This window comes from Platalea leucorodia, assembly GCF_965183815.1.
Source record: "Platalea leucorodia genome assembly, chromosome: 24".
Taxonomy (NCBI): domain Eukaryota; kingdom Metazoa; phylum Chordata; class Aves; order Pelecaniformes; family Threskiornithidae; genus Platalea; species Platalea leucorodia.
The window spans coordinates 1,157,895-1,183,411 of NC_138846.1; the positions used below are offsets into that span (position 1 = coordinate 1,157,895).

A 25,517-nucleotide genomic window follows, 5' to 3' on the forward strand; every position below is an offset into this window, starting at 1 on the left:
CAGCCGGGGCGCAGCGAGGCCCCGGCTCAAATCCCGGCTTCTCACCATCGCTTTCCGGCAGAATTGTGTTTTTCTATTTTATTCAACATCCCCCCTCCAAAAAACCTTCCCCTCGCCTCTTTCCTTTCCCTCTTTCAACCCTTTTTCTCCCCAGGAAGGTCCGATCTCTTTCTGCCTTTCCTTCCGCTCCCTCTCCAGCAAAAAGAAACAAAGCTGCCGGAGCCCCTCTCTCCGGCACCGGCCCCCCGCGCCGTGGCGTTAGGGCAGCCCAAAATGGCCAGCACGGTGGGAAGGGGGCCGAGCCCGGGGCACGGAGACGGCGGTGGAAGCGCTTTAAAAAGGCATGAATCGCTTTTATTTCAAATCAACTGATCAGCCCCCTAGAAATCACTAATACAAAGCATGCGCCCCGCGACGGCGGGGCCGGGAGATGCGGGTCGGTTCAGGGGTTTGTGTTACCGGGTTTCTCTTCATTTTTTTTCTCTCTCTCTCTGTTTTTTTTTTTTTTTTTTTTTTTTCTTTTTTCTTTTTTTAAAATTTCATTTTCGGTTTGTTTCTCTTGTCCGGAGCTGCGGACGCGACGAGCCGACGAGGGCGAGATGGGGCAGCACCCAGGGAGCCCAGCGGGGAAGGGGCAGGCGGGAAGATCAGCTCACCGGGGAGGCTGCTACAGGCTGCGGGAGCCAAAAAGAGACCCGGGCGCTCGGTCACCGACCCCGGCGGCACCGGGATCCCCTTCTCCGCACCGCCGGGGACGTTCCCCCGTGCCTGGGGAGGGCAGGGAGGAGCCCGGCTGTTGGGGACGGGGGTCACCGCACCACCCTCACCTCTCCTTGTGGTCTCTGACCTCCTCCGCGCCCGCCTTCTCCTTGCTCTCCTGCTTGGCTTCGTTGGCGTCCGGCACGCCGGCGGCGTCGCTGTTCTTCTCCTTCTCCCCTTCAACCGGGTTGGGTTTCGGCTCCTCCTTGGGGGCCTCTTCGTTGTCTACTTTCTTCTCCCCTTCCTGCCCCTCCGCCTCCTTGGTGCGTTTGGGGGAGTCCTGGGCAGGGGGAGCTCGGCTCAGCCCGGCCCCGGCCCCCTCCTCGCCCGCGTCCCCGTCCCCGACGTCCCCTCCCTACCTCCAAAGCGTCTTCCGCTTTCCTCTTGATCCCGGCTTTCTCGTTCTTCTCCTTGGACTGCTCGTCGATCACCAGCTTCCCCTCCTCGTCGCTGCTGCCCTCCGCGTTGCCCTTCTTCTCTCCGTCGCCCTCCGGTTCCCGCTCCGGCTCGGCGTCCTCGGGGCAGGTCTTCTTCTGGGTGGGCTGGAGGGGACATGGGGGGCTCAGAGAGGGGATCCGGGAAGGGGGAACGGGCGGGAAAGAGGGGGACACGAGGCGCCGGGACCCCCCCCCGGTTCACAACCCACCTGGTAGCCGGAGGCTTTGACGGTGGGGTTGTTCTCAATCTCCCACAAACCTTCGCTGAACCCTTTCCGTTTGTTGGGCTTCCCAAACTTCTCCTTGCATTCTTCATAGGGGAAGAGGTCTTTGGGCCCCAGGAATGCCCTGCTCCAGGGGGAAAAGCAGTGAGGGGTGGCAGCTGGGGGGGGCCTCGCCGCTCCCCAAAACCCCCCTGGGCCACTGGTAGCCCCTCAGTGCCCCCCTCGGCCCCGTCTCCCGCGCGCGCCGGGGCCCCACTCACGTTTCGTGGGTCCCAAAGAAGAAGACTTGGTATTTATTGGAGGAGGATTTTACTGCAGCTTCCGGCATCTCGTCAATCTGTGCGACAAAAAGGAGGGGGTGAGAATCGGGGAGGGCAGAACCCCAACTCCCCCTGACACCAGGACATCCCACACACCGCAACCGACCGCCCGACGCAGCCCGGGGAGGGAGGAAAATGGTATTCCTTGGGAATTCACCCACCGGGCAAGAACAGCGGTTAATAAAACAAGCGGCTGTGCCCACCGGTGCAGGGCTGGGGGGGCTCCGCTTCTCCCACCCCGTGGGGACGGCCGTAAGCTCTTGTCTAGACCGGCTCAGACATATTTAGCTCAGCAAATTCACGCGAGAGGCGTTGCCGGCGGCACTGGTGAAGCCAGAGGCATCGCCTCCAGCCCTGGGTCGAGGCGTGGGGATTTGGGGGGCAAAAACCAGGAGGTGTCGGGGTTCCCGGTGATGCCGTCCTGCTGCTGGGACCCCCCGAACCGAAACGGGGTCACCGGCTGCGGGGACGACACGGCGAGGACCACGGGGGTCCGCAAGCAGCCGGCGCCGACCCCACCGGCAGGTGCCGTTTTGCCAAGCGTGAATATTCCCGAGGCGCCACGCGGGAACAGAGCGAAAGCGACTCCGGCTGCTTTTTATAGAGTCTAAAAATAACGCCCCCCCGCTCCAGCCAGCGCGAGGAGCGCAGCCATAAATTCCCGAAGAAAGCCTCAAAGGGAGGTGGAAGGAGCCGAGGGAGGATGCGGGCGGGGGTCTCGGGGCGGCTGCCTGGGGTGCTGGGTCCCGTTCCCAGCACGCTGCTGACTCACGGCACCACCTTTGCGGAGTTGCTGCCACCCCCCCGGCTCGCCGAGCCTCAGTTTCCCCAGCCGGCCGGGCCAGCGCGGAGCCGCGATGCCGGCGGCAGGGCTGCCGCCGGGGTTTTTTTGCCCCTCTTCCTCCCAGCGCGTCACCGACCCATCTCAAATGCGATGCTCAAGGGCCAACCTGGCCAAGGGTTTCTCCCAGTTTCATTCCCGGAGCTGGGAATACCGTGCAGCTTCGTTCCCTGACATCCAGGAACTAACACGTGCCGTGGTGCCGGGTGGCAATGCCGGCACGGCCCCAGGGGAAGCCGGACGGGATGGGATGCCAGCAAGGGGCTCCGTGCAGCCGGTGTGATGTCCCGTGCACGGTCCCTGCTCCCAGAGAGCCGGACAGGGGTGGGATGCCCCGCCACACTGCCCAAATGTGGCTCAGGGCACCTGGGCCATGCTGCATCCCTCTTCCCGGATCCAGGCTATGTTTTGGGATCGGTGAGTGCCTCCACCCAGCGCCCCGGCGCTCCCGGCACCACCATCCTGCCCTGAAGCCCCCCGGTCTCCCCGTCCGGCACCCCCAGCTGCACGGAGCAGGGACGGGGCGAGCAGGTACGGTCTCCAGCAGTGAAAAACTCGGTCTCACACCGGCCACCACGTCCTGGCGGGACCCCTGCCCGCCCGAAGCCCCCAGCCTGCCACCCCCAGTTAGTTTTAAAAGCTCGTTCCCCAAGAAAAGGCGGCACAGGCGGCGTCGAGGGCAGCAACGGCCGCCCCACGGTGCCCCGTGGCACTGCCCGATGCCAGGAACCGTCCTTGGCCAAGGTCGTGGCGTGGCCGAGGGCCGCGGTGGGCCCAGCGCTGGGGAAAGCTCACGGCTCCCCCCGACCGATCCACACGGCAGCTGGGATCTGCCGCCCAGCAAGCGACGGCCCCTTATCTGCCCCTTCTCCACCCCAACCTCCGTCCCCGGAGAAAAGGATGCGGCATCTCTATCTGCAGGGGCAGGCGGGGAAGCCGGGGTGCGGGGAGATACGGGGGGCCGGGTGAGACACCCCGGCGGGGACGCCGATAGCGCGGGCAGGCGCCGGGGGTGGGAACCCTCCCGAAAACCCCGGGGGGGGCTCACGCTGCCCAAAGCGAGCGTGGCCACGAGGGCTTCGCTCTCGTCGCAGGGCTGGGGTTGTTTGGAAACCCCTCACCCTCCCCCAAAACGAGGCGTTTGCAGCCCAGCCGGCTGCCCAACTGCCCCGTGACGCTCATCCGGGGCTCGAGGCACCGCCATCTGTTTGTCCGACGTCTGTTTGTCCATCCCTGTGGCTCGCCGGAAAGGTGGCAAGCGGAGGGGGCTGGTGAAAGGGCTGCGGTGGCGGGTTAAAGTACACGTGTGCCCGTCACCATTCCCCCGCCAGCTCCTGCAAATGGCATCGGTGTCACCAGCCCGTCCTTGCCCGGGGACCTGCGGACCAGGGGGCTGGAGGGGGGGGTCTGAAAACAAGAGGCTGGGCCGGGCCCCCCGGGAGGGAAAGCTCTGGAGCGTGGCAGGGGAGGGCCGGGCACGTACCCTGGTGCGGACTCTGCCCCCAACCTCTGCACTTGACCTTTGCAACCGGTCCTGGGAGCGCAAGCGGAGCAAAGCTGGGAGCAGCTCGCCCTGCGTTGGCTGCGGGGGACCCCGGGGGTGCCGGGAGCAAGGCACCCCCTGCCTCAGTTTCCCCACTGCTGGGCGAAGGCTGGCAATCGGGGAGGGGGAATGAATGGAATTAATTTACGTGGGTCACACATGGCTGAAAAAAGCACACGCACCCGGGCTGGGGGCCTGGGGCATCCCCGAGCCCTGCGGCCACAGCCCTGCGCCCACCCGGGGCCGTCGCCAGCCCAGGGGACATCGCTGCGGCCCCATCCCAGAGCCAGGGCCGGGCACCGAGCTCGCCCGGCCTCGGTGGCACAACGCCGGGGCAGAGCCCCGTGGCGGTGAGCTTCTCCCACCGCCGGCAGCAAAACTACCCCATTTCTTCTCCAAACAGCGGCAAAGCCTACGGGCGGCCGGATCCGGCCCCGCAGCGGGGAGCCCTCCACCTCCGCCGAATGCCCGGTGATGGGAACAGGAGATGCTCAGGGAGGGGGATGCCAGCGGTGCCGGGACCCCCGGCGTGGTGCACCGGTCCCGGCCGCGCTCCCACACCATCCCGGTGGGCTGTAAGGAAAAAGGCCTGCGCCCATGGCAGCAGGGAAGCACCGACAGCGAGGGTCCGGGTGCTGGGGACCCCACGGAGACGGGGCGAGGGGAAGAGGGTGGCTCCGTGTGCGGGAAGGCAGGGCTCCCGCTCCGGGCGCTGGCACCTCATCTCCCTGCTTCCGTGCCTCAGTTTCCCCTCTGGTGCTGCCCCGTTCAGGGAGAGGTTCCCACTGAGGTGGGGGGCTGAGCCATCGGTGTTGGGGGACGGTGCCAGGCGCCGTCTCCCCGAGTGCTGTCCCCAGAGCACGGGGCAGGGGAATAACCCCCACCTCCCCGCGGTGGCCCCGGCTCTCCCCCCCTCCATTCCTTCCCTCGCCGTTTCTTTCTCCTCCAGCCACACCTGGTCGGAAACAAATATCCCAGCAAACGCCACGCACGGCCGGGTAACGTTTCATCACAGTGCCCGATTAGTCACGGGCAAACCCTGCCTGCTTCACCCCAGCCCGTGACGGGATTAGTCACCGGTGGGAGGGCAGGGGGGCTCGGCCCCTTTGGCACAGCAGCACCCCAAAACGCCCCCCCCCATTCAACCCAGCGTCCCCCCGGGCTCAGGGAGGGCAGCCTGCTTTTGGAGAGGGGGGAAACCCGCTCCCCGCCTGCCTGAGCGGCCCCGAAACGCTCCTGCCATGATGGTGGCGGTGAAACCGGCTGCTGGGAGCCGAGCGCGGCGTGAAACCTGAGCGGGCCTGGCCCCGCGCAGCGTACGCAGGCGCTAATTTGGTCTCCGGGAGCTCAGCCCGACACGAGGCTGCGCGAGCCCCGACCTGGCTTCACCCCCCCGTCCCCGTCCCCGGGGCTTTTTGGGAACCGGGGGCCAAATCCCGCCGGGATGGGACGGGTGATGGAGGACGAAGCAGCGGGTCCACGTTGGGGGCCAGGGGAGCATCGCTCCCCCCCGGCCCCGCGAAGGGAAGCGGTGGTGGAAGCAGGCGCCGGGCTCCCAGGGATCCCTCTGGCTCCTCCTCGCAAAGCCGCTTTCAAATGCGCGTTGGGAGGCCAGTGCCAAATCTGAACGCCTCCCCACCCCCTCCGCGGCCTCCCCGCCAGAACCCTACAAACCAAACAAAAGTTATTCAAACCCGAGGAGGGGAAGGAGGAGGGGATGGGGGGGGGGGATCCTCGGCCTTTAAAGCCCGCTGCGCTTTGCCGTTCCTCCCCGTTTTTGCCATTTCTCCCCGTTTCGGTTTAATTCGGGGTTTGCGGGCGGCCCAGCTCGCTTTGCAGCAAGGCCAGTTGAGGAGGGGGGTGGTGGGGGAACACTCCAAGGAAATTTTAAACTGCATCATCAACCGCTTAAAAATAACCAGCGACGTATTCTGTAGCCAGAGCTTCCCCACAGCCACCGGGCCGAGCCGCCGCTCGGCCACCCGGGGAAGGATCAGGCCCTGATGGCTCTCGGCGAGCGTGGCTGAGGTGCTTTACCCCAGGGAGGGGGGCTCGTGGTACTGACCCCCCCCCTAAGATGCTCAGGGACCCCCCAGCATCCGCACGGCACCTGGGACCGCCGCTCCGGTGCGAGCAAGCCGGGCGGAGGCGGCGGGTCCGGCACACGGCGGGTCCGGCACACGGCGGGTCCGGCACCCCGCCTCGACGCCCCCACCCTTCCCCACCCGTGTCCGTGTGTCTTCCCCCCCCCCAAACTCTGTCCTAAGTCCTCAGTAATTATATTGATTTTTTAAAGCCAAACTCCCGGCGAGCGCTGGCACCTATTTGGCACCCCGGCGAGAGGTAAGGCCACGCGGACCTGGGGGACACGCTTGGGGACACGCCGGCCAAGCCAAGGAGGATGGGGGGGTTTGGTTAAGCCCCCCCACAGTCTCCCCCCAAATCATGGGTGAAGCGGAGCGACGTGCCGCCGCTCCCCAACGCCTCGGTGCCGGTGCCCCGGTGGAGCGAGGAGCTGGAGCGGGGAGTGGTGGTGGTGGGGGTCGTGGTGTGGCCCCACGCGGGAACGGGACCCCCCCAGCCCCACGGGGCGATGCCATGGGGGGGGGGGGACACACGACATCGCCTGCCTCACGCTCCGCTGCAGGATGCGGCCCAGGTCACGGCTTCATCCCGTGGGGTCTGGGGGGGCCCGTCCTGCCCCGGGGGTCCTGCGGTGGGGACCGAAACGAGCAGGAGCAAACGGGGGGGGGTGGGAGCTCCCCACTCCCACGCGGTGGCAAAACCCACGCGTGACCCCCCCCCACCTGTTTTTCTCTCCCCCCCCCCCCGGAGGGAAATAGCACAAAAGGGGGCCGGGACGTTGTTTCCAACACATTAAATCCCCCCCCCTCCAAAAAAAACAACAATAAAATGACCAAAAAGCGCTTTCCCGCCCCCCCGGTAACGAATAACCCCCAACTTTTCCGCCCTGGCGAGCGGGGCCTTGCAGAAGGTGCCGGTAAAGTTGGATCTAACCGAAAAACAGCTGCCCCCCCCCCAACCCCCCGCCTTTCCCTTGACCCCGGTGCGGGTCCCCCCCCCTCCCCGGCCCCGGGACACCGGCTGCGGCGTGCGGCCGCCCGCGTTATGCAACGGGGAGCAACCGGGGGCGGGTGGGGGGGGGGACCGGTGGGTCCCATCGCCTCCCCCCCCCCCCTTCCCCGTTTTTTCCTCGGTTTCTTACCCGGGCAGGCCAGTGCGGGTAACCCTTCATCTTGGCAAAAACCAGATCCCCGCATTTGTATTCCTTCTGCCGGTTGGACCGGGACATCTTTGCTGGCGGCTCCTCCCGGGAACGGGGGGGGGGGGGGGGGGGCGGGGGGGGGGGGGGGGGGGGGGTTAAGGATGAAGTTTAGGAGGTAAAACCCAGCGAGGCAGCACCGACCAAAAAAAAAAAAAAATAATCAAAATAATAATTATTCAAAATAAAAATAAAAAAGAAGGGGAGGAAAGGAACCAGCGGCTTCTCCTGCCCCCCAGCGCGGGGAGCCCGGGGCGGGGGGCGGCGGCGGCCCCGGCCCGCGGTGCTAGGAGCGGCGCGGCGCGGCGGCCGTGGGTCCGTGCCCCATGCGGTTGTTTGTGTTTGAAATTCAATTGCTCCCTCCCTCCGCCACCTCCCCCCCCTCCCCTTCTTCCTCCTCCTCCTCCTCCTCCTCCTCCTCCCGGTGGATGAGCTCGGAAGCTCGGCAGGGTTTGCCTTGCGCACCCACGGGTGATGGGGTTGGGGTGGGTTTGGGGTGAAATAACCGGTTTGGAGGGAGGCGGCCACGGTGCCAAAATAATAATAATAATAATAAAAAAACCCAATTAATAATAATAAAAAAATATCCAGCTGCAGGTGGCTTTAGGGGTCTGGGGAGGGGGGGATGCTTCCAGCTCAATCGTGGTGAATAATCGTGGATGTGACACGAGGGACGGGGACACGGCCACCCCAGCATGGCATCGGAGGGACGCCCGGCCACAGGCTGGCCGCTGCGACCCTGGAAATGCAGGGGTCTGGTGTAAAACCATGGAAAGCCGGTGTAAAACCATGGAAAACCGGTGTAAAACCATGGAAAACCGGTGTAAAACTGGTGTAAAACCATGGAAAACCGGTGTAAAACTGGTGTAAAACCATGGAAAACCATATGAAACCAGCGTAAACCGTGTAAAACCATATAAAACCATATAAAACCAGTGTAAACAATGTAAAACCATGTAAAACCATCATGAAACCATGTAAAAATGGTGTAAAACCAGTGCAACGGCATCCCCAAAACTCCACATCCCAGCTGCAGTTGTAGGAGAGGGAGGCCAGCCTTTAGAAAAAAATAAATAACCAATTGGGAATATAAATTGGGAAAAATAAATTGGGAAAATAAACAATTGGGAGCATTTTGTGCCCAAGCCGCCTCGGGCGAGCTCCCTGCTTCACCTAAAGCAAAAAAGCATTTTTCTTCAGAAATACCCTGTTGTGCAGAGCCCGGGCCGGAGGTACCGGGATTACTCACGGCACGCAAAATTAAGTGTGTAGGAAAGTCTTTGCGTGCCTGAGGAGGAGGCTCAGGCTGCCCAGCCAGGCTCAACGCGGGGGTTATGGGGTGACTAAGTCACCAGATGAGTAAATCGTCACCTCGGTCTCGTTCTGCTGCTAAACGCGTCCCAGCTTCAGACTAAAACCGGCGGAGCTCCGGGTGCTGGGGATTTCCTTCTCAGGGTGACGGGGCTCGGGTGCCAGCGGGGACGTTGTGCCAGGCGTCCCGGACGCAACGGGTGCAGACCTGGCCTAACCAAACACCTGTGATTAAATTAAGCACAGATTAAGCCGTTTGCAAGACTAGAACCTCCACCGTGACCCAGCAGTCGGGGTTCCTGGGCAGGACGCTTTTCCTTCCATCCCCCGTGTGCTTTCCTTGGCTTAATTTCTCCTAACAAGCCGCAAAATAACACAAATAAATAATCAGAGGGATCACAGCTGAAAGCAGGACCCTGCTGCCCAGGGGTGAGAGCCCCAGGCCCGAGGAATCTCGAGCTTAAACAGAAAAGACGGACAAAGGGCGAGGGAAACAAAGATTTCTCCCTCCTTCCGCGCAGCAAGAGCAGGGCCTTGTTTAAACTCAGTCCCTCCTATCTCTGCCAGGGTTATTGTTGATTTTCCTCCGCAGAGGATGGGCAGTTTAATCTCCTCGCTCCGTGCTTCTGATTTTACTTTTCAACAGACCCAGACATTTATAAAGGAGTACAAATAAAAAAAAATTCTGCTGGGGAGATCCCAACGTGTCCCAAGGATTTCAGCCCAAGGGGAAGGTGCTTTGCTGGGGAAGTGACGGCACCAGGGGCCTGATCCACAGAAAATTCCCCGTTTCCATCATATCGTGGCTGTTTTCCGTTTTGGTTTCCATTAGATTTGGAGAGCGGGTGGGCAGGGTTGCAAACGAAAGGGGCTTAAATGCCTCCGCGACACCTTTTGGGGTTCAGGCCCCCTCGACGAGGGGTTCGCTCCACAAGTCACCGCACAGGCGTGTGGGTCACAGCCGAGACAACAGCTCGCTGTGGGGGACAGGGAAGCTACAGTCCCAGGGAAAGGGGTTTCTGTGCTGCCACAAAGCAGACAGGACCTGCTGCGAGCCGAACCGGCCCCACGGCCGCAGGAACATCCTCCTCCTCCTCCTCCTCAGCGTCCTGGTGCCGGTATCGCTCGGCTTCGCTCTTACAGGTCTCAGCTGCGTAAAGAGCGGGGAAAAAATGTACCTGTAAGTGTCACAGCTAGTGAAAACCGCATTCACCCTTCCCTCTCGCTCCCAGAGGCCTCAATCCCTACTTTTAATTATTTTTAATACTCATCAGTCCTTCAGAACAGGGCGGGAGGGGTGAGACAGGACACATTAGTTGGGTTTCACACTGCTTGAAATGATAAAGGGCTCGCATCACAGGATACACTTCTCATTTATCTTGATTTTGTTTTAATTACTTATGCTAGGACTTCGCAGCAGCTTGGCAAATTACTTCCTCGGGCTTTGCGTTGGGGACCCAAACGCAGAGCCCGGCTCTCTTCTTATTAAGGCCAGAACAAACCAGAAAGAGGCCACTGGAGACAAACCTGAAGTCAGTGAAGAGCTAAAGGAATAAACCTGCTGCGAGGGAGTCCTGGCCAGGGCCTCTGCTGCCACAAAAGAGAACTCCCATCTCCAGAAAAGCCCTCCACCAAGACTCACAGCCCTGCCTAGGCACAGCTCCTGCCTTAAAATTAAAGAGGCAGGGATGAATAGGCAGGAAGGGAGCCAGCTAGCTGGCGGAGAGCTGCCCACCCCCCGTCGCTCTGTCCCCCTGCAGTGACACAGCAGCCGGGGGACCCACCGGCCTCTCCGGGCACGCCGGGAGCTGTAGTCCCCCGCTCTATGTCCCGGTTTGGCGATGAACTAAGCGGCCTGGCGAGCAGGGCGGGGAAACGGTCCGGGGGAGGGCGGCGGGGAGCGCCGGGAGCTGTAGTCCGGGGGAGGGCAGCCGGGCCCACGGCAGCCGGGCAGGGCCGGTCACCCCCCGGGGGAACCTTGGGCCGGAGCCCACCCGCAGGCCCATGGAGGCCGGTGGGGGCTGACAGCAGGCCCCGGGGAGGCCCCGGCTCTCCCTCGCTGAGGGGGGCTCGGGCAGGCCCGGCAGCCCTCACTAGGAACCACTCCGAGCAGGCCGCAGCGAGACCTGGGCCTATCGGGGCCTGCAGCCGGGCTAGGCCGCACTTTACCTCAGGGCCTGGCCAGGCCTGACTAGGCCTGGTCTGGTCTGACTAGGCCCGGGCTTGACTGGGCCAGGCCTAGCCTTGCCCCGAACGCCTCCCCGCCCCGGCCCGGCCCCCGGGGCCTTCCCGCCCCCGCTCCCCCGCCATGTCAGGTCGCGCCCCCTCCCACCCGCCTCGCAGGGCACGCCGGGAGCGGTGGTCCCGCCGGCCGGCGCCGCTGACTACATTTCCCGTGGTGCAGCGCGGCGGGGAGCGCTGGGAGGCGGGCGGTGGGAGGCGCGCGGGGCACGCCGGGAGTTGTAGTGCGGCGGCGCTGAGGAGCCGGGAAGGGGGGCGCTGCCGGCAGCCATTATCTGGGAGCGCGGCGCGCCGGGCGCGGAGCCGGGTGCTGGGCCGCCTCGCCGCCTCTCCGAGCCCGCGGCCCCGCCGCTGCCCGGAGGTGGGGCCGCCATGGCGGTTTAGCCTCGCCCCCGCCCTCCCCTTCCTCCCCGCTACGGTCGCTGAAGGCGCGGCGGCGGCGGCGCGGCCTAGCCGGGAGGGCGGATCCTCGGCCTCGCGTAGCGGCTTCTGCCCGCGGAGGGCCGCCCTCCTCGGAGGGCCATGTCCCTGGTGGCCTATGCCAGCAGCGAAGAGGAGAGCGATGCGGAGGAGGCCGCGGGTGAGGAGGAGGAAGCCGCCGCTCCGCCTCCTGCCCCGGCCCGGGGGCTCTTCGCCGCCTTGCCTCCCCCCAAAGCCCCGGTGATGCCCCCGCTGCCCCCGCCTCAGCAGCCGCTGGGCAGCGGCTTCCCCCTGCTGCCGCCGCCCCACGGCGGGCCGCCCCCTCCTTTCCTTATGGGCCCCCCGCCTGGCATGAGGGGCTTCAGCGCCCCTCCGCCGGGCATGAGCCCGGCCCAGGCCTCGGCCCTCAGCCTGCCCGAGCCGGCTGCCAGCGGGAACGGGAGCGGGGAGCAGCCCCGGCTGGGGGGGCTCCTCCTGCCTCCCCCGAGGAACGCTACCACCACGACCGCTGCCTCTACCCTCAACCTGCCCCCTCCCGTCTCGGCTTCTGCTGCCCTGCCCGGGGCTGGGGTGGATTTGAGCCTCCCCAAGCCAAAGAAGAGGACGGAGCCGGTGCGGATCACGGTGCCCGAGTTGCACAAGGGAGATGTGAGTATGAAACAAACCACCAGCTCAGCTGGGGGGGACCCCACTCAAGCCCTCCCGCGAAGGAGAGCCTTCGTGGGTGAAATCCTCTCCCTGGATCAATCCCCCCATGGATTTGGTTGCCCATAAAGCACAGCGTCTCCTTTCTCTCTCTCTCCCATCATAATATAGCAAGGTACCTATTGTTGTGGCACCTACGGGGAGATTTGTCCCGCCTGCCAGCCCTAATCCTAAAGCGCTTTGCGGAATTAAACTGATATAGAAACCTTATTTATAATCGTAATACAGCAAAACCCAGATTATCTGCACCCTGATTTATTACTGAAGTTAACGGGTTGATGATGTGGGGCTGTATGGCCTTGCGTGGGGCTATCCCAGAAAAGTCTCTTTTTTTTTTGTTTGCTGTGCAATTGATAGATTTTTCCTGTCAATTTATTCCTTATTTATCTAAAGGCTTTAGGCATCCTCCAGACCTTTAAGTAATCATTTCCCTCTTAGCTTGTGCTTTTTCGTGTTTGCAGTGCCCTGTGCCTTACAGGGCTCCTGAGCACTGAATCCAGACAGCCCCATGGCAAGAGCAGGGAAAGGCAGGTCCGTGTCCCCCTTTTTTTTTTTGCTGGGTGTCCCCATCGACCAGCTTTCCTTCTCTCCTCTCTGCTCCGTCACTCTGGGACGGTACCGTCGTAGCGTGGAGGTGAGGGTCGCCTGGCTGCGGCGGTGCCTGGCCTCGGTTGCTGGTTCTGGTGAGACGTGAGTGCCTCTGGCTGTAGGAAGAGCTGAAGTGCGAAGCTTTGGGTCATTTCCATGGGGACAGGTAGCTTGAGGAAGAGGTTTGACTGGATGTATTTATAAAAAATGTCAATTAATAGTGGTCTGCCAGCCTCTTGGGCCTGCAGGAGCTGAAACGAAGTCAGCGCATCTCGCTTTGCTGGAAGAGCAGGCTGCGGGGGCATGGGGGGAGCGGGTGGGAGGACGCGGCCGTCCCTGAACCACACTCTGCTGCTCGCCGATAACCAGCCCGAATTGGCAAATCCCAGAGCCAGAGCTCCTCACGCCACGGCTCCCAGAGGCACGCCAGGCGTTGGGACGGACGCGTTCCCCTTTTAGGCAAATGGGTGAGGGATATCCCATGCTCTCATAGCCACTTTTTGCTTACTCACTTTCTTGCAGCGCTTTGGAACAGGCGCATCGTAATAAAGCAAGTGTTAGGGCTCTTCTCTTCCTCGCTGGTTGTACGGTTACAGAAATAAGCTCAAATGAAATGAAATTTGTTCCTCCCCTTTATCTCCTGCTCTGTGTTCCAGTGTATTGGCTTTGAACAGAAATACTGCAGGTTGTCAACGTCAAGCGAGTGAATGAATGTTGAAGGCAGAAAAAGAACCGTAAAACCGGAGCTGGACCGAGCGGTTCCCGTTCGGGACTCCTGGAAGTCCCTTGGCCTGTGACCGAGTCCTCGCTTGCTCCCCCTTTTTCCTTAAAATACCTCCCGTCCCTTTTGTTTGCACCTGCGGAGCCGCTCCTGGGCAGTCTGCTTTATCTCCTCTTTCCCAAATGCAACACGCGGATTTTATGGCAACTCTCGACTTGCCTTTATTTACGCGTGTTCTTTGTCTTCGTCCTGTTTTATAATTTAGACAGTAAACTGGCAGAAGACCTTGTTTCCTGTAATCTCTTTAAAGTGCTCTGCAAAGCTATAAAATGATAAAGATGTTAAAGGCCTTTTCTGGTGCCAGAGACGACCAGACTTTCTACTCAAGTTTTAAATGGATATTTAGCGACTCCAACATTATTGTGAACGATTCCCTGTTAAGCCCCGCAGTGAATTTTTACACCCTTGCTTTGTGTGGTTTTGTGCTTCCCCTCCATGAACGTAATGTTGTCTGTTACTTTGAAAGAGCGCGCTGACCTTATGCCGTGCAGCTTGTGCTCTTTGCCTTGCTTTAGGTTTGTTTTCCTGTGAGTTATTAAAAAAAAAATGCATTTGAGCTGTTGGCTCTCTAAATGCTAATTCCTGGCAGGAGCCAAATATGTAGAAACTGAGTTTCTCTGCCCACCCACTCTGCTTTAGAGCGGCATTAAAAAGCCGCCTTGAAAATTTGGAATTTTGGGTTAGCGAATCCTTTTTTTTTTTTTTCTTCTCTAATGTTCCATAAGTTGTGTAAATGAACTCAAGTGGGAGATTATTATTTGGCTGTGGAGGGATGGCTCTTACGAAATTTTTAAGAGGCGATGCTGACTTGTTTGCAAAGCTTCAGGTTTTACAGAACGCAGCTTATTTTTCTGCCTCTGCCCGGACCGCGGTAGACCCAGCAATCTCTAAATATAGCGGCAAGCACTGTGGTCCTGCTTTCACTGTGGACAGTTTATTTATCTCTTGTAGTAGTAACCAGAGCAGGCTTTTATCTCTCTTTGCCCTGACATAGATGCATCAGCAAGACTGTGAAAAAGGGCTTGACTGCATCCCGCTGCTGCTTTTTAGCTCGGCTCTTGGCAGATTATAAATCCAGATCTGCGTTACCGTGATTCTTTGGCTGGTTCAAACTGAAAATTAATAAATTGCGTAATGGGTAGGCTTTTTTTCTTTTATTTTAATGTCTCAGGTTGTGCTAAGCTCTGTTTTTCTTTCTCAGTCAGATTCAGAGGAAGATGAACCAGCAAAGAAGAAAAATCCTCTTCAGGTAAATACCTGGGATGTTCAATTAAACAAGTTTCACAGGAAAGAAGCATTTGGCTGGGCCAGTTCTTGGGCTTCCACTAGTGTAAATCAGCCACTCCGATCAGCGCGTGGCTTTTAACGCATAAAATTCCTGAAATCCCCTGGGGTATCAGGTCCTTTTTTTGGGGGGCAATTTCATAAAGTTAAATCTCAGAAAAATAGGCATTAATTTGGGAAGTTGGCAGGTATTTGCAAGTACCACGTTTCCCTTAAAAGTCCCGCTGGCCTGTTGTGCAAGAAAACCCTGCAGCGTGTTCGAAGTAGCGAAGGATTGTGCTGAGCAATGGGGAACCCATTAATGTTGTTAGAATTGGAGGAGATAATTGGCAGGGAGTCAGAAAAACTAAACAGTCTCACTCATCTCTCTTATTTCTGTGAACCATTTGCCCTGCATGAAACTCACCAGGGACGCGGCGAGGGCTCTGGCTTGTCTGCTTTGCTTCCTCAACCCAAAAATTTGACAGTGAAAGAGACCAATCGGTTACTTTTGCCCTACGCTTTCTCGAGGAAAGCAGGAGAAAATGCCTCCGACTCAAAGCCCGCTAAGGCCCCGACCTCTTCCTCCAAAACCAAACCTCTGTCCAAGCCAGCGGTGCCCACGACTCCTTCTCCGTCTGCTATCAAAGCTGCTGCGAAGAGCGCTGCCCTGCAGGTAACCAAGCAGATCACGCAGGAAGAGGACGACAGTGATGAAGAAGTCAAGCCAGAGAACTACTTCTCCTTGTCCGACAGGAACGAGCCCAGCGTCGTGGGTGCCGAAACGTACATGTACTCTGGCACGGCGGTGTCGGAGGACCCACCGCCCGGGACAGAGACAGAGCCCCAATTCCAGGACGCTGCTGCTAACGCCCCTCTGGAGTTCAAGACGGGCGCGGGCTCCAGCGGTGCTCAGCACAGCTGGGCGCCCAAACCCGGAGAAGACTACGGCAGCCAGCCGTACAGCCAGTTCCCTGCCTACGGCGAGGCTGGCGTGGCGGGTGCTTATTATCAGGTGGGTTCACCGACCGGGAGGTGAAGCTTGATGCTGCCGCTCTGAAAAGGCGTCTAGGACGAGCGGCTCCGAATTAGTTACTGGAGCGGGCTGTGCCTTGTGGGAATCTAACCCGTCTGAGCTAGCTGGGACGAGGAGCAGAGATCCACAGCACTTAGCACAACAGGATTCCTCTGGCACGAGAGCCGCAGATGCTCTTTGCTGGATAAATGTTTAATAGCTGCACTCATTTTAAAATGCCCCTGTGCAGCTGCCCCTGTTTGTTGTCAGGGTGCAGAATCTGGGCTCGCCAGAGCTGGTGTTTGAAGCCAGGTTGTTTCTAGTAATTCAGCAAAGTATTTGGTGTTGAGTACCTCTGAAAAAATGTCCTGCGCTCTTCAGTAGTGCCAGAGTAACGAGAAGCGATTAATGACTGCTTCGGTCGGCCTTGGGAGGAGGCACACGTGTAACACGCTGTGCTCCCCGGGGGCTGAGTGAAATCCCTCTGGGTGAAAAAGCAGCAGCTCGCGGGGTGAGGTACGCGATTCAGCGCTCCGTCTCGGGGCCTCCGTATACGGTTGCTCCAGGATCGATCTTGCTTCGCTCTCGTGACAAACTGGTTTCCCTTTTGCTGACAGGATTACTACAGCAGCGGGTACTACCAGGAGATGGAACCAGCCCAGGCACCGCCGCAGGAGATGAGCACCGACTCCTCCTTCATAGATGACGAAGCGGTTGGCACTTTTCTGTCTCTCCCGCTGCGGAATTTGCGTTTAAACTTGGCTACAACATCGGACCCGCTTGGCAGCCGCAGTCCTGCCCCACCGGCACGACCCGTGCTTCGTGCTGAGTTGGACGGGGTGGTTGTTCCATGGGGTTGTGGACGCGCGCGGCGTCCGTCCAGCGGTCTGTTGGGCTGCTGCTCCAGACGGGTTTGCTTCCTTTATAAGTAGATGATGTTAGTTATTTCCACCGAGCCCAGTCACGTTCTCGTGAAGGGTATCTAGGGCAGGCAGGGTACGCGGGGCGAAGTTGTTGCTTGCTGAGGTGCAGATATCTTCACGGTACCTCCTCTAGTGAATTCCCCACTTATTTCAAATGCTCCAAAACCTGTTTTAAAAAAAAACCCTTCCCCATTCTTGATCTAATCTAGAAACTGCCAGCCTCGTTAGCTGAGGCAGTCAGTGCTGCAGAAGACAGGAGCCCATCTGGTGCTCGCCTCTTCGAGGGACCTCTTTGCTTTGGAGGTGGATTTGCGTTATGGGGGGTGGATGTGTTAGCAGCAAAACTTCAGGTGCCTCCCTAGCACTTAAAACGAGAGACCCAGGAGCCCGAGGGTCTTCTGAGCCAGACTGAAAACAAGAGTAAATGTTGTTTAAATGCATGGGAAAATGAGATTATAACCTTCATGCTAAGTAGTTTTAAGATATTCTGATCTATAGCAAAGCAGAACTCTCCTAAAGAAAAAAATCTTTGTTGATGTGGCCTGTCCCGTGCTGGGGGAGCTCAGGCTCGGACCCCGTCTACCTTTACTCGCTCCAGGTTCGCCTTGGTGTGTGATGTGCCTGTGTAACTCCCGTTGTTTCTGTTCTTCTTTCAGTTCAAACGTCTGCAAGGCAAGCGGAATCGAGGGAGGGAAGAGATCAACTTTGTGGATATCAAAGGTGACGATCAGCTGAGCGGAGCCCAGCAGTGGCTGACCAAATCCTTAACGGAGGAGAAGACCATGAAATCGTTCAGCAAGGTACGGGCAGGCGGGGAGGAGTGCCGGCTGGGATTTTGGAGGCCTCTGTTCCGTTCCCATTTCGGCCGCAGCTGGAGCTGTATGAGATGCTATGCAGTGGCCAGGGTGGGGGGACAGGGACCCTTGCCTGCTGTATAAATAATTACAGAGGAGAGAGCAGGAGAGCTTCTCAAACCATAGTCCCAGTGTGCAGGTGGTAAAGAGCAGCCAGGAACTGCTTCAGCCTCAGGAATCTGCCCAGAGCTGTTTAATATGAAACAAATGCTTCCTGAAATGGCTTTGTGCAAGCTCTTGTCTTGTTTCGCTCTCTGGATCGGTATCTTTCCGGGCTTAACAGTTCACCTGCTTTTGCTTTCTAGAAAAAAGGAGATCAACCCACGGGACAGCAAAGGAGAAAACACCAGATCACGTACCTGATCCATCAGGTGAGTGGCCTCTGTCTAGTGTGGAAACCGATCCAGGCAGAATTACAAGGGGCGATGCTTGGCAGCCCGAGGCAGAGCTGGCGGAGCCGCTCCTTCAGCAGCCGGGGACCGGGGGCTGTCCCTGACTCGGAGCGCCCCGAGCCGCGGGTGAGACCTGCGGCGGCTCTGACGGGGGGGACAGCGGCGGTGGCCGTGCTGCGGGAGCGTCCTGGCCACCGCCGGCCCAAACAGCCTCGTGGCAGCAGCGCCTTGGCCCCGGGGGCGTCATGGCACTGAGCTTCTGGCTTGCTTTTTGCTTTGCTTCTCTCTTCCCCTCCCGCCCAGCTCCGGTGCGCGTGCGGTTTATGCGTTACGAGACTCTCCGCTTCCCGTCTTAATTCCGCACCGCTGCCGTGTGGTTAGTAAGCGGCTGCCGAGGCCGTCCCACAAGAAAAGCTGCGTTTCAGCATGAATGAAATGCCCGTGCATCCCGATTAATTCAGGCCTCTGTCAAGATAATTGTGCTAACTCCTGTAACGAGGCTTCTCGCTGAAACGCTCCGTAATCCCCGTCAGCAAGGGCAGAGGAGGGTGAAATACTGCTGAGTCAGTGAGCAGCAACGCTGATGTTAATCCTCTCAATTTCTGCAGGCAAAGGAAAGAGAACTGGAACTGAAAAACACGTGGTCTGAAAACAAGCTCAGCCGACGTCAGACTCAAGCCAAATACGGATTCTAACACCTCTGTCCCGCTTTTTGGCTCTTGTCCCAGGTGACCTACTGTGTCAGACTTCTCCTGGCCTTCTCAGAGCAACCAGGCCCCGTGCAGAACGCGGTCTGCTCGGCGGGTGGGAGGATCCCGCGCTCCCCTGCCTGTCAGGAGAAAAGGTTTCATGCAAACCGGTCCCGAAACTCCACCTGTAATCTTTCCCCTCCCTCCTTAGAAACGATCATGTGGAAGGTTCAAATCCCGCCTGTTTTGTACGGCTGACGGCAGCCCCGAGGCGGCCGCAGGGAAGGTGCCTGGTGCAAGGCTCGGAGCTGTTGTCCTGTAGGCGCAGGGGCTACGCCTCCTTCGACGTAGCCTCGCCGCTGGAACCTTAGGCAGAGTCTCAATAAACTTCCAATTCCCGCTTTGCTCCTTTCTCGGACTCGCTGTGCGTTGAGAGTGTAATTTTTCTTTCTAAAAGACAGTGAGTTTCAAGAGCAAGCTTGGCTTTATTTTTTTTTTTTTTTTGTCCTTTTATTTGAGACGCCCTCACGGCTGCTTACTCACGTCCGAGTAAATCCAGTGCTCCTCTCCCGCAAATGATTTTGATTTTTCTTTTTGAAGTGTGGCTAAGCTAGTGTTTTTGTTCTCAGCTCCACCGCCCTGTCTGTCTCGAACAGTGCTGAGGGGAAACTCCTTTACAGGTCAGAGCTTGCAATAGAGGTGAAAACGCCCTGAGTGTGGAACGCACAAAAAAAGCAGTGAGGATCTCTCGCCCAGCACCAGCCGCTGCTGAGGGCTTTTGGATAAACCCGATCGATGTGTGTATGTACATTTCTCTTCCTTTTTTTCCCCCCTCTTTCCTCCTCCTCCCCCTGACCCAAGGCCTGCAGGCCGCTCTCCAGACTTGTTGAACCGAGTATTCCCAGCGCCGCGCGGTGCCGTGCCGCTGGCAGTGAGCTCGCCAGTGAAGCAGCAGTATTTCCTCGCAGCAGACGCAGAGGAAAGCTGCCAACTGTACATTTTTTTTTCCTTCCAGCTTGTTTGTATCAATTCTGTTTCAATTAAGTGTTAACTTTACCCTCCTGGCTGGGAAGAGGAGACCGTGTCCGGCCTTAACTTTTTAAAATGAAATCTTTCTTTTATTTAAGGTATTAGGTCTAGGCGATACGACTGCAAATCATGTGCAGCCTTGCTGGCCAGATCCCCCTATCTTTAGGCAAATCTCTGCGGCCTCCCTCAGTTTGTTATTCACCAAAACGTGTGATGCCGAAGGGAACAGAGAGCTGGTCTGGTTATTTCACTTACATTCCCACCACTAAGGGTTTTATTTGTTGTAACCGCAGCTAAAACAGCTAATATTTGTTATTCCGTTTGGAAAAAACGCCGAGAGGTGGTTTTTTCTCCCATGTTACCTGTTAAAAACAAGCAAACAAACCCCCAGGAATGAAGTCTTTTCGTAGAATATTTTAAAATAATCTGATTTCTAGTTTAGTTCCCTGGATGTTTTAGTACTTTGCAGAGCCCATTTTGAGTATTTGAATGACCAGAATAAAGTTACTGTTGAGTAATTTATTCATATCTTATATGTACAGTGAAATCCTCTGAAAAGAGATTTGATAAAAGGAATAAACTTTTAAATGAACCGAACCACACCTGTTTCCAGCGCGAGGTGCTCGACTCCTGGCTCGAGGCGTTGGGTTTTTCTTTTTCCCCCCCTTCTCCCCGGGAAGGCGGAAGCACCTTCGCGGCAGCCCGCCTTTCGGCGACGCCTGCCTCGGTTTATTCGCAGGGCGGACGCTTTGCTGCAGCGTCGGAGGCAGGAGGCTGCGTCCCCCGGCGGACCGCGTGCTCCCAAACTCCTCTTCCGCGGCCTTGGTGGGATCGTGGAGCTCTGGAGCCGGCCCAGAGCCTGAAGCTCTCGGCTTCCCCTTTACTCTCTCTGTTTCGCTGTGTAATGGCTCATTTTTAGCACTAGAGGGGAGTTACGAGGACGGGAATCGACTCCCGCTCTGCTTTTAGCCATTTAAGAGCAACAAAATGTAGCTTGTGTAAAGCAAAAGGGCTTTTTCTGAGAGAGAAAAGAAAACAACCGCCCCCCTCAGCCCTCCTTTGTCCCTCCCTGTCTCGAAGCTCGCAACGCGTCCGAGCGTGCGGCTTCGCTCGTCCTCCTCCGCGTTCTGCTCCATTTAAGGCCGGGCGCGCCGGCTCTGCTGCGAGAGCGACCGCGGCTCGGGCTCCTTTCGGACAAAACGATGGGAGGCCGGGGTTTAGCACGCTGCTGGGCAGCACCGGGCTTGGTGTCACCGCCCCGGCAGCCGAATTTGGTCCTGGGGGTTGGTGCTGTCGGATGTTTTGAAACAGGCAGGGCTTGGAGGTGCCAGCACCGCGCTCGTGCTGTTTGGTGCTAGGCTGCGGTATCGCTCCGGCTCGTGGCCAATTTAATATCCGACTCCGGATGAACCAGCCGTGCCTGAAACCCATCTCTGGTTTTACTGTAATAGCCTTTTCCGCCCTCGTTCTATTAATAGAAAACTCTTTCTGAATGTGTTCAAAGATAAATTAAATCTGTTCCCCTCTTAACTGTCTCGCAGGGCTTGGGAAGCGGGCTGCTGCGTCGGGGAGGGCGTGGGAATCCCAGCGCGGAGCGGACTGGCGTCGCTGGTACGGCCGGGGCGCTGGTCGTCTGCGGAGGGGCCAGCCGCAGCCTCGGACCTCTCCTCCCGGGATTCTTCGGGCGCGAAGGAGCCGGAGAGCTTCCTTCTGCCTGGGGGGCGCGAGCCGGGAGCTGGGTCTTGTCTCAGACCTACCTGTGCGGGCGGCTTAGGGACGGTCTCCGGAAAGCTGCTCGTAAATGTTCTCGGGGCCCTCCCGCCCCACCGCGGCTCGTTTTGCGGCGCTCGTCTTCCCGCCGTGGAGGGGATCGTCGAACTCCAGGGCAGGGTTCTGGGCGATCCGCAGGGAGAGCTGAAGGGAAACGGCCGTCAGATCGCGCCTTGCCGGGGGGAGGTTTGACTTGAGAGCCAGGACGTGGTTGAAAGTTGGTCCTTCGCCCTCCCAGCCCTCAATTTTTGCTCCCGCTTTGGCTGTGAGTTGGCGACGGTCGCTCCAAGCGGAGCCCTGGGCGGGGGACCCCCTTCTCCTCCCCGTCACCCTGGCGTGGAGCAAACCCCGACCCACCCGACTCGACGGGACGTCTGGCTGAGACGTCGCCTTGGCGCTGAGCTCTAGAGCAACGGGTGGCTCTACAACATCACCCGCGATGGGGAACGCACCTCCGCGGCCGGGCCGCGGCCTCCTCTCTCCTTCCCGTCTCCGGTGGGAGCTACCGGGAGCTGCCGCCTCTTGGAGGCCTGGCTGGAAATGCTGCGGAAGAGCCGGCGGTGAGCGCGGGATTTGGGAGGCAGCGTGGCGAAGGCGCCTGGGGCTCCCCTGGGGAGCGGAGCGGGCAGGTCCTGCCGGGCCAGCGCCACCTCGGAGTAGATGTTCTCCTCGGGGCCGGCGCTGGGGCTGGAGCCCCGTCCCATGGCGTAGAAGGGGATGGGCTCTTCCAGCTCGCTGTAGGTGGAGGCTCTGGGCGCGATGCCCTCGTGGGGCTCGGCGTAGGTGTGGAAGCACATCAGCTGCTGGTACTTGGCATCGGCGGGCTGGGGCGGCGCGGGCGGCGCGGCAGGGACGGCTTCTCGGCGCACCTGAGCGTAGGGATCTTCGGGAGCTGCTCTGCCGCCGGCGGGGCTGTGCGACCCCTGAGCCGCAGCCGAGGAGGCGGCCTTGGCTGGGAGCGGCGGGGGGACGCTGGGAGCCTGGGGAAGAGACAGGACAGGGCGGTGGGAAGGGCTGGAAGCAGGTCCGGATCCGTGATGACTTGGGGCTGCGTCCCCCGTCCCGGCTGCGTCCCTCCGCCTCACGAGGGCTTTGCCCAGGCTGCGGCTTCTGTCCTTGGGAAAATGCCTCCATCCCCTCCCCTCTGCCCTGCCTTTACCTCCCTGGACGAGCCGCCCTCGGCGCTGGGCTCCGCGGGCAGCGGGGGGGCCGCGGCCGCCTGCCTGGCTCCCGGTGGCCCCTTGGCCACGGTGCCGTACGCCGGGAGCTTTGCTGGGGCTTCGCTCGACGGGGAGCGTGCAGCGTCGCCGCCGGCTGGGGTCCGCGTCCCTCCCCGGGCCTCGTCTTCCTGCAGCGAGGGGTGAGGGGGTGGGCGCGTGGGCCCGGGCAGACCCAGGCGGGTGCTGGTCCCACCTTGGGTGTGCTGCCCGCGGTTCGGCTCCTCGCTCCCGGCCGGGAGCTGCACCACGGCCAAGGTGGCTCCGGTGCCAACCCCGGCTTTGGTTTTGCCCAGCCGCGACGCTTCGCCTTCCCTTGGCTTTGGTTTCCCCAGCTCGGGAAAATCCCCCCTTGTCCGTACAGCAGGAATGACGCCGCTTTTTCGGCTGCAGGGACAAAGGAGGGGCCGGGTCCTCACCCGTCCGCGCGGCACCGTCAGGAACTCGTGGTACGGCGTGACGGGGGCGGCCGTGTAGTGCCGCAGCAGGTCGGCCAGCTCGGCGTGGGCGCTCCGCTCCCCCAGGATCACGTACCGCCCGTCCGGCAGCTGGTCCAGGACGAAGTGCCGGCAGCGATCCCTGCCCCTGGGGAGAGAGGGGACGGGGTCGGCGCAGCGGGCGGGACGGGGACCGAGCGCATCGGGCCCTCGGGGGGTCCGGGGGTCCCTCACCTGTAGGACAGGACGAAGCCGACGGTGCTCTCGCTGAAGCGGACGAGGAAGCAGCCCGGGGGCTGATCCTGCAGCAGCTGCTCCGTCTCCCTGCGGGAAGGGGCCCAGAGCCGCTCGTCCTCACCCCCTTCATGGGATGCAGGGGACCAGCTCCCTATTTCCTCTTTATTTTCCCACCTCGGCTTGCCCCCCGCTGCTCACCTCCGGCTGATGAAGCCGTGGAACCAAGCTGGGAGCTCACCCTTGACCTCCAGCCTTTTGGCTTGCGTCTGCTCGAACCACAGCCTCGTCCGGGCACGCAGGGCCACCAGCTCCGGCCGTGGGTCCCCCTCCAGCGGGGACCAGCCTGGTGGGGACAGCCAGGAGCCTGGCGGGACCTGGAGGGAAGGGGAGAGCGGCCGGGGGCTTGAGGACGTGCCCCGAGGATGCTCTGCTCCCCGCACGAGGCTCCCGATGCAGCCCGGGAAGACACGGTCCCTGCGGGTGCGTGAGCTCGGGGACGCTGGGACAGCGAGCTGGGGGGGGACGGACCCTTCGCAGCCCCACGTCCTACCCTGCCCTCTGTGTCCTGGTGTCCCGGGCGCTGCTCTGCTCCCTGGGGCTGGACCGGGGTTGTGTTGGGTCCCGGCTTGGCGCCGGCCGTGTTGTCCTCACCGATGGGTTTGAAGGTGCTGAAGAGGGGCCGGTCGTCATCCATGGGGTCCCCTGTCCCAGGGAGAAACGGCCTCAGGGCAGCGAAGCCTCCCTCGGGGCCCCGCGCTGGCCCTGTGCCCCGTCGCCACCCACGGGGCGCTGGGACGTGGGGGGGTTCCATGACCACGGCCTGGGCGAGGGGCACCTTCGCCTTGTGCCCCCCATCCTAGGGCTCCTCACCCTGCTTCTCCCCAGGGAGGCCACCCCGGACCCGCATGGCGAGGAGGGACGATGACACCGGGACCCCAGAGGAGAAAAACCCCGGGCACCGGTGAGCTGGGTGAAAGCGGGTGAATCCCCCAGCCCCCCGAAAGCGCCCGGGGCGTCGGGTCAGCCGCGGGAAGGGGAGCGAGGCGGCGGGCGCGGGGCTCTGCGTGCGGCCGCCGTGGGACCCCGAGCTCGGCCCCGAGCCGCCAACGCTCGGCCAAAAAACGTTAATCCCCAGCAGATGCTTGAGGGGGTGGGAGAGGCTGGGGCCGGTTTGATCTGGGAGGCCACGCTGAGTCAGAGGAGCCGGTTGAGGCTCGGCCGAGAGCGGGGGGATCCAGCTGCGGGGACGGGGAGAGCATGGGGGGGACACGGCGCCTCGTCTCCACCTTGAACCGGCTGCGGCGCCCAGCCCGTCCCGGCGCCCCGGCGGGCAGGGGAAGGCAGGGAGGCGGTTGACAAAGCGAAACGAAACACCCCAAACCGCAGCGAACCAGCGCGGCGGGTGCCAGGGAGGCGAATTCGGGTCAGGACCTGCCCAGGCATGGCCAGGCAGCTGGGGACAACGCCACCGTCCCCGGCTCGTGGTGTGTCACAGCCGGGCGGGGGTCCTGGGCGGAGGCGGGGGGCTCGTCCCTGCTCCCCCACCCCAGCGCTTCGGCCTCGGAGGGGCGGCGCGGGGGGCTTTGCTCCGCGGGGTGGGATCTGCTTCTCTTAAACCCCGCACTCCTGGGCTAAGAATGGGTCAAGTGGGACTTGAAACGGGCTAAAGCCCGGCTTTGCTCTGTGAGGCCTTTCTGGGCTGGATTTCCCCCTTGGAAGGGGGTGAGAGCTGGCTGGAAGGGCCGGGCCGGGCAGGGCCCCCCGCTCCCTCTCTCCGCACCCCCTTGTCCTCAGCTCCGTCGTGCCTTCGGACGGGGAGAGCATCCCCGAATCACCCCGGCACCGGCCCGGCCCAAGTCCCCCTCCTCGGGATTTGCTCCTCGGCCTTTTTCCTCCCATCCCGGCACCAGTACAACCGCGGGCAGACCCCGGCCCCGAGCCCCCAGGCCACGCGCCTACCTCTGCCCGGCCACGCAGGGACCCAGGAGTCCATGGCCGGAGCCGACGGGCCGGGCAGGCTGGCAGGGCAGGCAGCGCTGCCGCCTTGCCCGCGCTCGCACCTCCGCTGCCTGCAAAGGGCAGGAAGCAGCAACCGAAGCCGCAAGAGCTTTCGCATGATGCGGAGACGTCACGGGAAGGTGGTGGCACTGGGGTGACACCCGGGTGACGCCGGGACCCTCGGCACGGGCTGGGCTGTGGTGAGCGGGGGGCTGCGGGCACGGGGGCAGCGGGGCTCGG

The 25,517-nt window shown here is 60.8% G+C and overlaps 3 protein-coding genes across 7 annotated transcripts; 1 reads left to right on the forward strand and 2 right to left on the reverse strand.

Moving 5' to 3' along the window:
* Positions 1-165: 165 nt before the first annotated feature.
* Positions 166-10,981, reverse strand: HDGF (heparin binding growth factor). Of its 3 annotated transcripts, none has more exons than XM_082333104.1 (9): positions 10,503-10,981; positions 9,764-9,868; positions 8,779-8,943; positions 7,351-7,449; positions 1,681-1,757; positions 1,406-1,544; positions 1,119-1,301; positions 828-1,039; positions 167-674 (listed from the first exon to the last, which is right to left on the reverse strand). In XM_082333104.1, the coding sequence occupies exons 4-9, from the start codon at positions 7,435-7,437 to the stop codon at positions 668-670; spliced, it is 705 nt and encodes a 234-aa protein (XP_082189230.1). In that variant the 5' UTR covers positions 7,438-7,449; positions 8,779-8,943; positions 9,764-9,868; positions 10,503-10,981; the 3' UTR covers positions 167-667. The 3 variants fall into 3 exon arrangements, with proteins under 3 accessions (XP_082189232.1, XP_082189230.1, XP_082189231.1); XM_082333105.1 differs by having other exon boundaries at positions 169-674; positions 7,351-7,416; positions 10,503-10,976; XM_082333106.1 differs by lacking the exon at positions 7,351-7,449 and having other exon boundaries at positions 166-674; positions 10,503-10,979.
* A 224-nt stretch (positions 10,982-11,205) lies between these two features.
* PRCC (proline rich mitotic checkpoint control factor) lies at positions 11,206-20,218 on the forward strand. Of its 3 annotated transcripts, none has more exons than XM_082333086.1 (8): positions 11,206-12,027; positions 14,655-14,702; positions 15,147-15,731; positions 16,349-16,444; positions 17,311-17,454; positions 17,814-17,879; positions 18,509-18,628; positions 19,219-20,216. In XM_082333086.1, the coding sequence occupies exons 1-7, from the start codon at positions 11,482-11,484 to the stop codon at positions 18,593-18,595; spliced, it is 1,572 nt and encodes a 523-aa protein (XP_082189212.1). In that variant the 5' UTR covers positions 11,206-11,481; the 3' UTR covers positions 18,596-18,628; positions 19,219-20,216. The 3 variants fall into 3 exon arrangements, with proteins under 3 accessions (XP_082189212.1, XP_082189213.1, XP_082189211.1); XM_082333087.1 differs by having other exon boundaries at positions 19,270-20,216; XM_082333085.1 differs by having other exon boundaries at positions 18,509-20,218.
* Positions 20,219-21,388: 1,170 nt separating this feature from the next.
* On the reverse strand, positions 21,389-25,371 carry SH2D2A (SH2 domain containing 2A; the record flags this gene model as incomplete). Its single annotated transcript, XM_082332745.1, has 8 exons — positions 25,239-25,371; positions 23,830-23,981; positions 23,478-23,653; positions 23,277-23,366; positions 23,025-23,190; positions 22,548-22,736; positions 21,841-22,368; positions 21,389-21,532 (listed from the first exon to the last, which is right to left on the reverse strand). The coding sequence occupies exons 1-8, from the start codon at positions 25,270-25,272 to the stop codon at positions 21,389-21,391; spliced, it is 1,479 nt and encodes a 492-aa protein (XP_082188871.1). The 5' UTR covers positions 25,273-25,371.
* Between the last annotated feature and the right edge of the window lie 146 nt (positions 25,372-25,517).

Coding starts and splice junctions, on each gene's coding strand:
- HDGF (XM_082333104.1), bottom strand. CDS start 7,437: ATGTCCCGGTCCAACCGGCAGAAGGAATACAAATGCGGGGATCTGGTT. Junction 1,758..7,350: donor ACCCGCACTGGCCTGCCCGG/GTAAGAAACCGA, acceptor TTTGTCGCACAG/ATTGACGAGATGCCGGAAGC. Junction 1,302..1,405: donor TCAAAGCCTCCGGCTACCAG/GTGGGTTGTGAA, acceptor TGTCCCCTCCAG/CCCACCCAGAAGAAGACCTG.
- PRCC (XM_082333085.1), top strand. CDS start 11,482: ATGTCCCTGGTGGCCTATGCCAGCAGCGAAGAGGAGAGCGATGCGGAG. Junction 12,028..14,654: donor CCGAGTTGCACAAGGGAGAT/GTGAGTATGAAA, acceptor TTTCTTTCTCAG/TCAGATTCAGAGGAAGATGA. Junction 17,880..18,508: donor TCACGTACCTGATCCATCAG/GTGAGTGGCCTC, acceptor CAATTTCTGCAG/GCAAAGGAAAGAGAACTGGA.